The 13781-nt window shown below is 33.0% G+C and overlaps 1 protein-coding gene across 1 annotated transcript; it reads right to left on the reverse strand.

The window, feature by feature from the left end:
• Positions 1-2459: 2459 nt before the first annotated feature.
• LOC120084200 (protein MIZU-KUSSEI 1-like) lies at positions 2460-4974 on the reverse strand. Its single transcript, XM_039040093.1, has 3 exons — positions 4614-4974; positions 4381-4507; positions 2460-3465 (listed from the first exon to the last, which is right to left on the reverse strand). The coding sequence occupies exon 3, from the start codon at positions 3457-3459 to the stop codon at positions 2626-2628; it is 834 nt and encodes a 277-aa protein (XP_038896021.1). The 5' UTR covers positions 3460-3465; positions 4381-4507; positions 4614-4974; the 3' UTR covers positions 2460-2625.
• Between the last annotated feature and the right edge of the window lie 8807 nt (positions 4975-13781).

The raw sequence follows: 13781 nt of genomic DNA on the forward strand, positions 1-13781 counted from the left end.
TCCCAATAAGGAGCGTCACTCTTGGACCTTGACTCGCGTCATCACCAGCGATACATCGTACTCGATCATTCAGAGCATCAGATAACAGATTTAAGATATTTCAACAAATATATATGTATGTATATAATCTAAAATAGACAGTCTCAAAATACAAAGACAAGTGATAATTTAACATACAAACAAAATTTTGTGGATTAGATATGTGGATTGCAACACTCATAAAGCATGCGGGGCATTGTTTGGGCAAATTGGGAAACATCTAACCGGACTAGATGCAAGTCTTCATCACAGTGTGACACTTTAAACAGACATGGCAATTTATATCACCATCCAAATCCACACAAATGCGCTCTCATTCAACTAATCTTTCTTTGGCAATCTCTCCACATTTTTTTATATCAAATTATCATCTTAAAGGTTGATAGTTTAATCTGAATTTAACTATTTTTATTTTTTCCTATAACTATTAGTAACGAGTAGGGATAGCGGCTGAGAGAGACAGATTAACAACATTTGATATGAAACTGTATGAAACAATCAATAAGCCTAAAGGGCCATCAGAATTAAGAAGGGCTTTTTTTTTCTTTTTTTTTTGGTGGGGATACAAAATAAGGTGAAAAGTCCATATTAATTGGCGCAATGATGGTATAATGAAGCAGGGGTAGCCACCATTCTTTTGAAGAATGATTGATTAGATCCACCAAGGGGGAGAGAGGAGGAACAGTGTTTTTTGTTAGAGATAATCTTATGCATTTTATTACTTTCTTTTTGTTCACTTTTTTTCCCATGCTGTAAACCACACTTTTTTGGATAAAAAAAAAAAAAAAAAAACTTAGATGCTAGTTAAACTGTACATATGTTTGTGCAGTCCAATCCCAAAGAAAAATTGTAACCTGCCAGTTTTTTTAAAATATTAAATTAATATTATTTTTTAATATCTTAAAAAAGATGCTTAAATTGCATTTAATCATGGCTCTTTTCAAAATATCACATTCTCCCTCTTTCTTTAGATATGGGCAAAGAGAGATTATGAAAACCATGAAATCGGGAAGAGAAAAAGAGGCCACTACAAAGTGGCTACATCAAGCCCACTAGCCAAATCATCCATGTGAATTGGGATCCTTTTCTTTCACCTAGAACCATCTTTGGCGATTCATGTTGTTATTCCATACTCTATGTCTATAAATAGAACCAAAGCTTTCCCCGTGTTCATTCATTAGATTCTTGAGTTCTTGAAATTTTGTCCCATTTTGATCTTTTGCGGTAAATATTGAAAATCGGTCTATGAAATTATGATGAAGTGATAATCCCAAAACTATGAGAAAAGAATCAAGTCAGAAACTTAAGAGATGTGAATGTAGAGACTTGAGTACTTTGAAGGATAGTAAAAAGCAGTCAACAAAAGGAGGAAAGCTCAACAGTGGTGTCAGGGATGCGAGTTGTTGCAATTCCTTAGGATAATTCTTTGCCCTTTTGACGACTTCTATGATCTGCCTTTATTTTAAAACATATTGGGACTAATTTTCCACACAGATTTGTGAAACAAAAAAAGTAATGATTGGAATATATCTTAGTCTATTATCCAATAGATCAAATGCTGAAATTTTGTGGACATAAGTTGCTAGATGATTGAAACCTCACAGGGAAAATTGAAAGGAAGAAGACACATAACTAATGATCGTTGGTGAATTTATTGAGGAAAGGCTGTGGGTGGGGGGGACATCCTTACCCTAGAGCATCCCCACCATTCTGAAAAAGAAGGCAACAGCAAGAATAATCTCTTTTCCTTCTTCGGTTTTCTTTCAACTTTACTCTCTAATCAAAGTATGACCGAGTTTATGAGCTTTCAAAAATGCATCTCTATCCAAATAAAATCATCTCTCTTATCTTCATCTATCAACCAAAAGAGAGAATGAAATATGTCTTAACACACGAGAGTTTGGCTATAAATATCATTCTGCTCAACGGTCCAATGGTTCAATATCTCATAAGCACATAAAAGTAAGGCAAGATATTGACTAAAATTCACCAGGGCATAAAGCATCTCCACTATGGTTAGTTTAGAGAACAACGTAAATTATGTTAGATCCACATGACATGATTAAAGAAGACGATGCAAGTATAGAAAGATTATGGATGTCATTTTTGGAAAGAGAGCAAGAGTGGAAACAAATAGTAAAAGCACTTGCCTGCAATAAGTAATAGCAGTGATTTAAATCCCTCTTTCTTTTGCCCCTGTAATATGTTGTTGATTGGGGAGTCTCTGTTATTGGCAAACAAGAAAGATTTAACCAAAATGCAAAAGACAATCATTTGATTGCAACACCCACCTTGTCTTATCAAATATAAAGGACTGAACAAAAAACTATACATATACACCTTCATGGCCCCTCCTCCCATCACGTTTTATAAGTACTTGACCCCCCCCCCCCCCCCGTCCACCCACCCCAGTTCCTATCTAACAAAATACAATAAACCCACTAACCATTTTCCCAAAAGATCAGAAACAAAAAGGAAAATTAAAACAAAAGTAAGGTTATGGAGAAATGTAGCTAGGCTCCATCAAGGCTTGACTAAATTCTTTTCAAATGAGCAAGACCCAGAGCTTTCATGGCTGCAGCTTAATTAGACTCTAAGAAGATAGATACTGAGTTCAGGAGTTCCATTGCTATCTGGGTTCATCATGTAGAAAGCTTCGGAATCTCTAGAGCCCACAATTCTCTCAAATTTGGCTCTCATGTACATGATTTCATTATCAGAACAAGCTTCGGATTCAGGCGACTCAGCTCCAGCGGATTCGGTTTCCCCTTCATAGTTTCCTGGCAGAACACCTGCACCCATCGAAATTGGCTCCACGGCCTTGAGGATTTTCATCTCTTTGGCCCCACAATCCTTCCTTGTAGCAAAACCACTCTTCTTCCCATTGCAAAATGTCCTCCAAAGAGGCTGTTCTAGAAGTCTCACTGCTTTCTTTTCCCCCCCTTCTTTCTCTTTATCACATTCCAGCGCAATCCGGACCAACCCAGACGCCATTTCTTTTACCAAGCCACTAATAGGCGTCGCAAGCTCTACTAAAAAGGCAGGTTCCGAGTTGGGGTCTCTTTGAAATGCAAAGTGCACATGGCCACGCCGAGAACCGAAAAGGGTTCCAATGACCCGAGAACCCAGACCCGGTGAAAGGCTCGACCGATTTTTGGCAAAAACTGTGAGAACCGAACGCCAACGCGCAACTGCAACGGCCGGCATCTTCCTTCTTTGTGGTTGGGCTGCGGGATGCGGTGGCTGCGACTGCGGCTGCGGCTCTGGAGAGACGACAACTCTGTTTTTTTTCTTCACCTCTTCCAGTTCGACGGCTTCGGAGGAGGGTTTGAGAGTTGGTAGTGGACATTGATCGTCTTCTTCTTCACTCCCTACCTTCTGGGTCCAGTGGAAGTGTCTTCTGGAGGTGGAGGAATCCATGACCGTCTTCATATGAAAAGCAAAGGAAGAGAGCAGGAAAGTTCCTTAAAAATATTTGAGAAGAGACTGAGTGAGAGAATATAAAAGAATGATAGAGATTCTGCGCTCTTCTCTTTAATTTGGTATGTGGGGGCAGTACTCAAAATTCTTTATTTTCTAGGCAGCGCAAGAGAATCCTGACAAAAGAAACACACACTGACCCACCAGCTGACATACGAAATATGAAGAGAGAGAGAGAGAGAGAGAGAGAGAGAGAGACACATAAAAATGGAAAAGAAAGGAATCTGAGGAGACAAAGTGAGTGTTCTTTCACTTTCTTGCGGGTAGAGAGAAGGGATTGGTAGGGATTTTAATTGACTGACCCTTTCACATTTTGACCCAAATCTCAAACCAGTAAAATTATGGGAGCCGAGGATCGAGACCCTACAAAAGAGTGGAGACAACACTGTTCACAATGAACATTGGTCGGAAAATGCAACCTCTGAATAATTCTGAGCTGTGTCTTATGAAGATGCAAAGTATCATAAGAGATAACGTAAGGCTTATCTGAGAGTTACTGAAAAATCTCATGGCCTTTGCTGGTTGTGGAGTATACATTCTACCAACTTCTGTAACTGACATCCTCCTAGTTTAATGAGCCACAAGGATGAAGGAAGAGGGAAACTTCAAATTTTTTAAAAAGAATATTAGCCGTTATATGATTTGACCTCCTAAACATAAACTAAATCTTAGTCGCCTTTAACTGCATTATGGCATTTTGACTCCATTACTGATCTGTATGGTTCAAAATCTCGTTAGAAATGCAGGTAGTGAGGTTATCTATTCTAACTACTTGCACTCATGTCTTGATAAAGCTGGGGAGCTAAAAGATAAAATCCACTCAACGGAAAGAGACAAAAACAAGAAAGTAAACTCCCATACTCTTTTTTATTTCTTTGACCGAGCGATGATGAACTCATTGTAATGATGTAGTTGGATCTCAACTGGAGGACGTAACTCAAGCTTGATCAGCGCATGATCAGAAATCCACAAATCAAGAGCAGATGGACTGTGTTAAAGAAAAAAGAACCGAGTCAGGGAGTAGAAAAGGCAAGAGATTATATATTAATATACAATAATGGTTTGATACAAAACATGTCAGGAGGGAAACGTACAAGACCAGGAAATGAGAACTGATTTCGTACAGTTATTTCCAAGTGTTTGCATACTCTGTTAAACTCCTTTAGTTAACTCTCTAAATTTTGATCAAGCTCTGGCTTTCTAGTACTAGAAGCAGGGCTCCACAGATTATTATTGCATGTGCCCTCCTGCAAACATTCTCTGCTGCTCAGGCAATACTTCTTCCTCTCGGTCCACACAACTGCAATACTGCATTGCTCCACTTCACTCTCAGAGAACCCTGTTGGAGAATATTCAAAAAACAAAAACAGTAATTGAATGGTTTCTAAAAATTATGGCGGTAGTTTCATTAGACTACTCTGGAAAATTGTCTAAGAACGGTTTTCGATTTTTCATTTTAAACATAATCTAAGAAGAGTTTTGATGGAATGAGTTATGATTAATAGTATCAAAACACTATTCACATGTTTTGTAATTTTGAAAAGAATTACTTCACCTTTTTTAAAAAATAAAAAAGAGATTACTTGAGAGAAGAGAATACAACAATAAAAGAAAATTACTTTTAAAAAAGTAGTCATCCAAGCACGTTTTTATAAATATTGATTCTTACAAACAAAAAAACATCTTGAAAATAGTTTCCAAACAATTCCCATGTAATTTTTATATAAAATATATTTGTTTTTAAAATTTGACTTCTTTTCGAAGGTTTTGGCGGTATTTACATTGAAAAGATGAGGATCCTAAGAGAGTAGTAAAACGCCTGCTAAGCTTGAATGGATGGATCTGCACGGAGATCATAGACAGGTAATGACAAAATGGTTATACACAATGAAAAAATATTACCATAGGTTCGAAATGGTACTGTCCAAATGCTGCATAAACTTCCCGAATGTAGTAGCCAAAGCCAACCATCTAATCATAAAGCAAGTCTCACATTTAGATGAAGATGTTCGCTGGATAAAACACCCATTACTAGTTTCTCTCCAAGTGATTTACCAATATTCTCTAAGGAAATCTCTCTGTTCCCTATTCACACTTTCACTCGCTTAAATCACATTTTTGCTACCTTAAATGTATCCTTCTAAAGAAAATTCAAAAGATATCACTCATTTAAAAATACTCTTGATGAAATAAAAAGTACCAAAAATTATTGTTAGGTCCTCTTCATTGAAGTACTTACAAGTTACAACAACAATAATGATTAAACCATAGAAAAATGTTCTTTCAAAAACACTCTCCACGCATAACCTGAAGCCTACATAGGTCACAAAAAAGGCCTCGAATTAGTATTAAGAAAGAAAAATAGTGAGAAAATTATACAAGAGAAAAGCACAAGCAAATTACAAAGTGACATTCCGCACGCTAGTTTTCAAAGTTTCTCCAGTTTTTTTAAGGCAAGTATTCCATAAAATTATCTTGCTGAGTGTTCTACCAAATAACTTTACCTTTTCCAAAGTAACAGAAATAGGAGATCAACAGTATCTACGGACATGGGCCAGGAAATACCACTCTTTGAGATAGAGATCCAACTAGTATTACTAGAAGCAATGCACAAATGTAACTGGTGTGTTGGAATTCCTTGAAACTATTATCTAGCGCTCTAAACGATCAAGTATGGGGTCTCACTACCTGGTCAGCGAGTTGAAGTCTAGGGGCTATGCACCTTGGTGGAAGTTCAGGGGTAACACTCTCGAAACTTAAGTTATATTCGTATTTATCCTATTTATGTTATTTAAGATTTAAAGGAGCGCACTATATAAACTTTTTATTCTAGAGGTGCTCTCGAACTGATGATTTCTCTCTAATAATAAACTGCTCTCTCCCCATGTCCGTAGACGTAGCTAACACACTGTTAGTGAACCACGTAAATCTCTATGTTGATTTTCTAATGTTTATGTTTTCTATTTATCTTTGATTGTCAATTTTTTAATAAGATGATTGGTGCTCATGTCTCTTCGTAGTTAACACAAAAGATAGGGGGATAAACTTAAACCAAACACATACATGTTAAACAGAATAGGTTTATGGTATAGCATAAAGAGATGAAGGGCATTGTTCTTTTGTTTCCCCTGTTACAAACTTCATTAGATTCTGACGATAAAAACTGTGCACCAATCAGAGAAGCATGAGCTTTTTGGGGGGGCGGGGCGGGGAGTGTAAGTATTAATGGTAAGAGGATAATAATAATAGTACTTTGAATAGAAGCAACTAAGGAACTCAAGGAGCTAACATCAGTATATTATATCTTCCGTCCTGTAGATTCATGATGACGTAGTTAACTATATCATAAAACAAGCCAGTTTCTCAATAGCCCAGTCTCACCCTAAACCTCCTCGACATAGAAACTATCTTGGGAAGTTAAAGATAAACACCAATGAGATTAAAAACAAGGCTTAAAAGCCATTTTAGTCTATTTAGATACTTTTTTGGGGAAATAGATGCTCATCGATAGCAAGATGTGGAGTTTGTGGATGGTTAAATACAGCTGCTAGCTTTTACAACAGAGTAAAAGTGATACATGAAAATGGAAATTAAAAAGTTCAGAGGGAAGAGACGGAAAATGTGAGAACTCATAAACCCAGACAGGAAGAAAAACTGACAGTACAGAGGGAGAAAAAAAAAAGACTAGCTGTATGATAATTTAGCAAATTACAACACTGCACACACAAACAAAAGAAGAAAGAAAAGAAGAGAACTAATCCCGTATACTTTCTTTCTTTGTAATACAAAATGAAAATGGGACTGAATCAGAAGATGCTATGCACCTCTTGCAACATCAATCGTCCTACAAGCCACTCCTTAATGATTTTGGTCACGGTACTGATTTAGAAGAAGAAGAGCATATTGCATCACCCACAATAATTTAATCTCAAACTGAGATTATCAACGTGAATTGACAAAGATAAAGGGAAACTAATCACAAACAGCAAATGATCATAACTACAAGTGTTATTAACTGAAAAGGAAATCAACACTAGCAGAGTTGCTGTACCTCCAAGAATCAATCAATCTTGTTATAAAGATGATAGAATCAATTCAGCTCAAAGGTTCTTCTATTTTTACTTTTTCAGCTACAAGCATTTTCCCACAGTTCCAGAATACGAAAAAAAAAATTCAAGAAATCTTAATCAAGCTACAATCCAAGAAAGTGAAATCATCTACAGTAACTACACAAGAGTTACTTCACTGATCAACCGTCGACAATGCATTAACACCTCCAATACTCAATGATCAACAACCTATAGACAGAAAGCGACAGAAATCCTTCAAATTGTCGATTTCAATCAATAAACCAAAACTAAGTAGACGAAACTCCAAAAAAGAAGACCTAAAAATAATCAGATTATACATCGTAGAGTGCTTACTATACCTTTGAGCGTCCTCTCCTCTCTGAACTTTCCTACGATGTGCAGTGTCCATCATCTCTAGAACAATCGTGCATCAACAAACTTTCAGCTGATGAACCTAACAAACGAATAGATTTCTGAATCAGGAACACAACATATAATCGCAAGTCCAAGACAGAACAAAGGCTGAGGACAATCGAATCGGAAAAAACAGAAGCACCGAGACTCGACCGATTGAAAAAGCCATTGTTGATGTGAGGAAAAACGGCGACGAGGCCACGATGGTTCTGCAGATGCTTTGGCGCCAAGGAAAGGCCTTACTGAAGTCCGTTCATCTGTAGTTATCGATCACGCGCCAATTAGACGCGTCGGAACAAGCTGATCGTTAGAGAAGCTGAAACTCTTGGGCTTTGAATCGAATTGGGCCGTGAGCCGTGGGCCGTGGGTCGTGATTTATGGGCTCAAGTTTTTTCTCGTGCGTGAAGAGCGTCGGTTATTTTTTAACAATTTTAATATGGAATATTTTTGGGCTAACAAGAAGAATCATCTTGATTTTTCATATGTAAAAATAGCAAATCAACATTTCAATTTTAAAATCAATAAACGAATTTTAAAAAGTCTAAACTACCCACAGTTATATAAATGAGATTACAATTAACTTATTAAGAAATATTCATAAAACAAAACTATTGGTTGGCAATGTTCTGAGCACCGCATGGACACCGACCTCTACTCCAATCAAGTTGTCATCATTTTCCTCTTCAAAATCAGTTCCTCCACCAACCGTGGTGACACCTCTAACTTAATTTTGTCTTCATCCCTTGCTCTATTGGGTGTGACTCCCTTTCCTTCCACCAATACTTTACCAGCTTCGACTTCAACTCCTTCTCCGCTGATTTCATTTATTATTCCTTCGGAGCCACTAGTGGTCACTCTAGTTCCATCTTCTTCAATCTCAACTCCTTTGACACAAGCTTCGTCACCGACCTCAACTCCTAACAATAATGTTGTCGTGAATAGAATCACTATCTATGAATCAACTATTGCAAACATAATTTCCTCCACCCTACTACTTTAAATGTGATTAATTCTGTCACTCTTCGCTCTAAATTTTTCAAACTAATTAAAAAATATGATATTTAATTGTATAAAATTTTTAAACTAATTAAAAAAAATAAAAATACAAAAACATAAAATAAGTTGAAAAAGATTAAAAAATCTAAATAAATAAATAAAATGATATTTAAAAATTTTGGTTTAGTTTTGATATTTGAAAAAAAAAATAACAATATGATTTGATGATTTAAGACAGTGGAGATATTTTAGGAGAAAATGGAGATGTATGATAAAAGAAACGTGCAAAAGAAAAAATTAGTTATACTGTAATTTGGATAAGGGTTTTGTAGTCCTAAAAGGTCTTTTGAAAGTTTTTTGACCATACTTCCGCTAAGATATTTACTGACCACAAATACACGGTAATTAGTCTCCAAACTACCACCAACAAATATATTAAACTTAAAAATACACTACAATTGAAAACAAATTAACCAAGCCATCTAAATTGGTTTTGAACTTACCTAAAATTCTGTAACAATGTTTTTTTATTGTTCTAGACCCAAAATATCAGCTGGACTGATAAAATTTTTATCTAAATAATTGTATTTATGAAGAAAAAAATTCATTTAGATTGGAGTATGAAAAAATCTCAATTTAAAATCTTCCATTGAAATTACCAACTAATTATGATGTGGTGTTGATGTCAATGGTGGAGATCTCATGAACATAAGAAAAACAAATAATATTCTATGACACCCTTCCTTGATCGAATCTGTCAAGGTGGGTTTAAGACCCCAAGGCAATGTTAATACCAACACCGTTCATATGTTGGGCCTACCTTTTCACAATGTCTCGATAGGAATCACCTTGGAAAGAAAGAGACTTTGCAACTTGAACTTTTGGTCGGTGCTTGATTAAGTCGAGCCTTCATCTATGCGCTAGTGGATTTGATTGATTAAGTCAAGCCTCCAAAGTAGATTTGTTGCCGATTGAGAACAAAAAATAGAATCAGTAAAAAAAGATGAAAATTGAAATAGATGTGTTCGAAGCAACGGAAACTTCAATAAATCGAAAGTCATGATAGTGGTTATTTTCCTCTCACTTACCATTGAACAAACTCTTAATCGTTGAACAACCATAACAAGAAAGCATTCAGCATAGAGGATGAAAAAACCTAGGGCTACGTGTTTATTCTAATATTTGATGTTTGAAACAAAAGGTGTTGTATTCTAATATTTCATGTTTGAAACAAAAGGATAATAAATATAACGTTCAAAATATTTTAAAACCTGTGGATCTTGATTAAGATTAATAGGAAGTATAATAAAAATAACAAATATAAGTTAGGATAATTAATATAATATGATATTTTGAAAATTCAAAACAAGTATTAAATCTGCTTCGAAAATTCAAAACAACTATTAAATCGTGAAATTTATGACAAATTATCCCCTTAAAATGATGATCTCAGTTGACGTTGAAAGTCTGTTGGAATATATAGTTGAGCAATTAATTACAGTCTCATTAATAAAAATGTCGAATTAATTCCACTACAATTAAAAGGGATAATGAGGGTATTTTAGGATTTCAGAAAACTCAAGCGACACTCATGTGTTTTTATTATAATTCAAAAGAATTCTACTTTTTACTATTTTTCCAAATGATAATCCTTTTACATTAATTTTATATTTAAATTGTTTAATTCATTTGACAATTTAATTTATTTGTGTATGATTTTTCTTTTTTATGATGTTTGGTTTCGTTCTGGAATAATAATCAACCACCAGCAGATAAGCATAGGTTCGAGGACTCAAGCTCCCTCTCAATTGTATAAAAAATCGTGTTAAATGTTTAATAAAACCTAGTCACTTTTTAAGAGGCAATAATTGAAAATTTTAATTGAACAACCTGTAGACGAATCAAAATCAAACTTGGTCTATAAACTTTTATATTTGTATTTAATAAATCTCTAAACTTTTAATTTTATATCTAATAAATCTACGACATATTCAACATTTGCATAAAATAAATAGCAAATATACCATACACAAATTGAGCTTTTTGTTCCGTAAATCATCAAACTATCAATTTATATCCAATAAGTTCATGAATTATAAGAACTATTGAATAGCTCAATGTCCTATCAAACACGAAATTGAGAATCTGAGAACTTATGGATACAAAATCAAACATTCATATACTTATCCTACACGTTTTAAAGTCCCGAAACAAATTATACACAATATATATAGAAAGCTCAAACCCATTAAATTCTTTTTGAAAATTTAAGAATCTATGTAACACTAACCTAAAAGTTTGATTAGTATGCTTATAATTCATGCTAGATAATTTGAGGTTCTAGATAACAAAAAATTCAACCTTAGAAAGACTCTCAAAACTAAAGTACACCTAAAATCAAGAATGGAGTGCAAAAGTGGGGTCTGAGTGAGCGTGAGAAAAGCATAATTGTTTGAATTTCGTGCATTGGCCACCTTGACCCACTCTTTAGCTTGTGGCTATTACATAATATATTACTATGATTATCCTCAAACCCTAACCCTTTATATTATTGATGATGTGATACTATTCACCAAGACATCAACTTTTACTTTACCCACCGACGATGTTCATAAATAAAGTCGGTGTACATATTAACTTTATATTTAAAATGAAAATACTTCCTCCAAAGTTTATGCCTCGTTTCATAACCATTTTATTTTTTTTTCTTTTTTTAAAAAAATTAAACATATAAATCGTACTTTCGCCTCCAAATTTCTTCCTTTATTATCTACTTTTTACCATTGATTTAAAAAACAAGCCAAATTTTAAAGATTAAAAAAAGTAACTTTTATTCTTGGAATTTTGTTGAGAATTCAACTATTGTATTCAAGAAAGATATCGATAAATATGAAGGAAATAGGTTTAATTTTTAAAAATAAAAAATAAAAAACAAAATGATTACGAAACGATGCTTTATTGATACTATTTTTAAAAATGTGTTCCCTAGTTCTTTTTCTTTAAAACAAAATTCAAATCTATCATCTATTCAGTATTACACCATGTAATTTCAATTTAATGAGTTCAATTTTTATTTCTTGGGTAAATAAGTATGTTTGAGTATATAAAGTGAATGGTTTTGTTTTTTTTTTTTTTTTAAAAAAAATGAAGACACTAAAAATTAATTTATGTTCTATTTCAAGATAGTTTTCTATATCACTTAAAACTCTAAATTTTATAAGTGAAGAATCAATTTGAGTAGTCATTTGCTAAAATTTAGTTACTTTAAAGTGTTAACACATGGCTTTTACACGTGCACGAGACTTTACTAAGTGCGTAAATCAATATAATTTTAGAAAAAAAAAATGTTGTAATCAAATAAATAGTAGTGAGTTTGAATGACTTTTCATCTTCTCATATTTTTCAATTTAAGTGATGACTTTTTTCGTTAATTTGGTGGAATTTTAGAAGAACAATAATTTTATTGAAATGATTTTTAGTAGAATTAAGTGAAAATAGTTATAAATTTGTGAACAAAGAGTTACAAAATGATTTACTTATATAAAAATTTAGTATTTAAATCGATATAGTTATTCTCCATTAACTTGACCAATATAATTTTAAAAAAATATATAAATTGAATATGTTTTTATCCTCAATAACTAAAATATAATGAGTAGTTTTCAACTCAATAAATGACATCTATGTTTTTTTTTCTCATAATTATGTAGGTTAAAAAAAAATCGGACTTAGAGATTGGTACTACAAGTTTAACGTAGGTTTACCTTACATAATAAAATAAGGATTTGTTTATTTATTTTTTTAAAAAAATGATATTGAATAGATATAAAATATCCAATTTGGAAGCAATTGTTAGGAGTTGGATCGTGACATTTAGCAGCTACACTTTTGTAGATTTGGCAAAGCATTTTGAGATAAGCTAATGGTTTGGGTAAGATTTGAAGCAATGCCATTTGATCATATTTTAAATTTATAATTATGCCTACACATTAAGCTCTTTTTGCGACAAATATATTTAATAAAATCCTCTTTCATCCCCGGCAAATATATTTAATGAACTATGCATCACACATAATATGCCTTTTCTAATATAAAATATAATATTCTAATTCAAATAAAATATGAAGATGATCCAATCAAGGAGGTACAAATTTAGACTTACAACAACGTTCAAAATAAGAATTTATTTGTCATTTTCATGATCATTTAATTTTAATTTTTAATTAATTTCTTTGTTTTGTATTCTAATATTTGATGATCTTCAAATTTGTGTCGATTTTGAAAACTAGAAAATTAATTTTTAAAAACTTATTTGAATTTAGTTAAGAATTCTAAAAGGATGAACATAATTATAAATAAATTGTGAAAAAACAAGTCAAACTTTTTTTTCTAAAAAAATTAAAATCTTATTAAATAATGATTTGAGTTTCATTTGATAATCAAACTATTTTGTTTCCTATTTTTGGATCTTTGAAAATTAAGTTTTTAAACCCTATTTTCATCTCTTCTATATTATACTATGTTATATTGTCGGTTTCCATCGATGTTTTCTAAAACTAAAGTAAAATTTTGAAAATTAAAAAGTAAATTAATTTTTGAAAACTTATCTTTGTTTTTAGATTTTAACTAATAATTCAACGGTTGCTTAAAATAAAAAAAAAGAAACAAAGAAAGAAACAAAGAAAGAAAATCATGATAATAAATTTGAGATAAAACAAGCATAAAATTTAAAATATGGAAGTTGGTTTTTGTTTTTAATTTTTTAAAATTAACAATTTTTAA

This window comes from Benincasa hispida, chromosome 8 (assembly GCF_009727055.1).
Source record: "Benincasa hispida cultivar B227 chromosome 8, ASM972705v1, whole genome shotgun sequence".
In the NCBI taxonomy this organism is placed as follows: domain Eukaryota; kingdom Viridiplantae; phylum Streptophyta; class Magnoliopsida; order Cucurbitales; family Cucurbitaceae; genus Benincasa; species Benincasa hispida.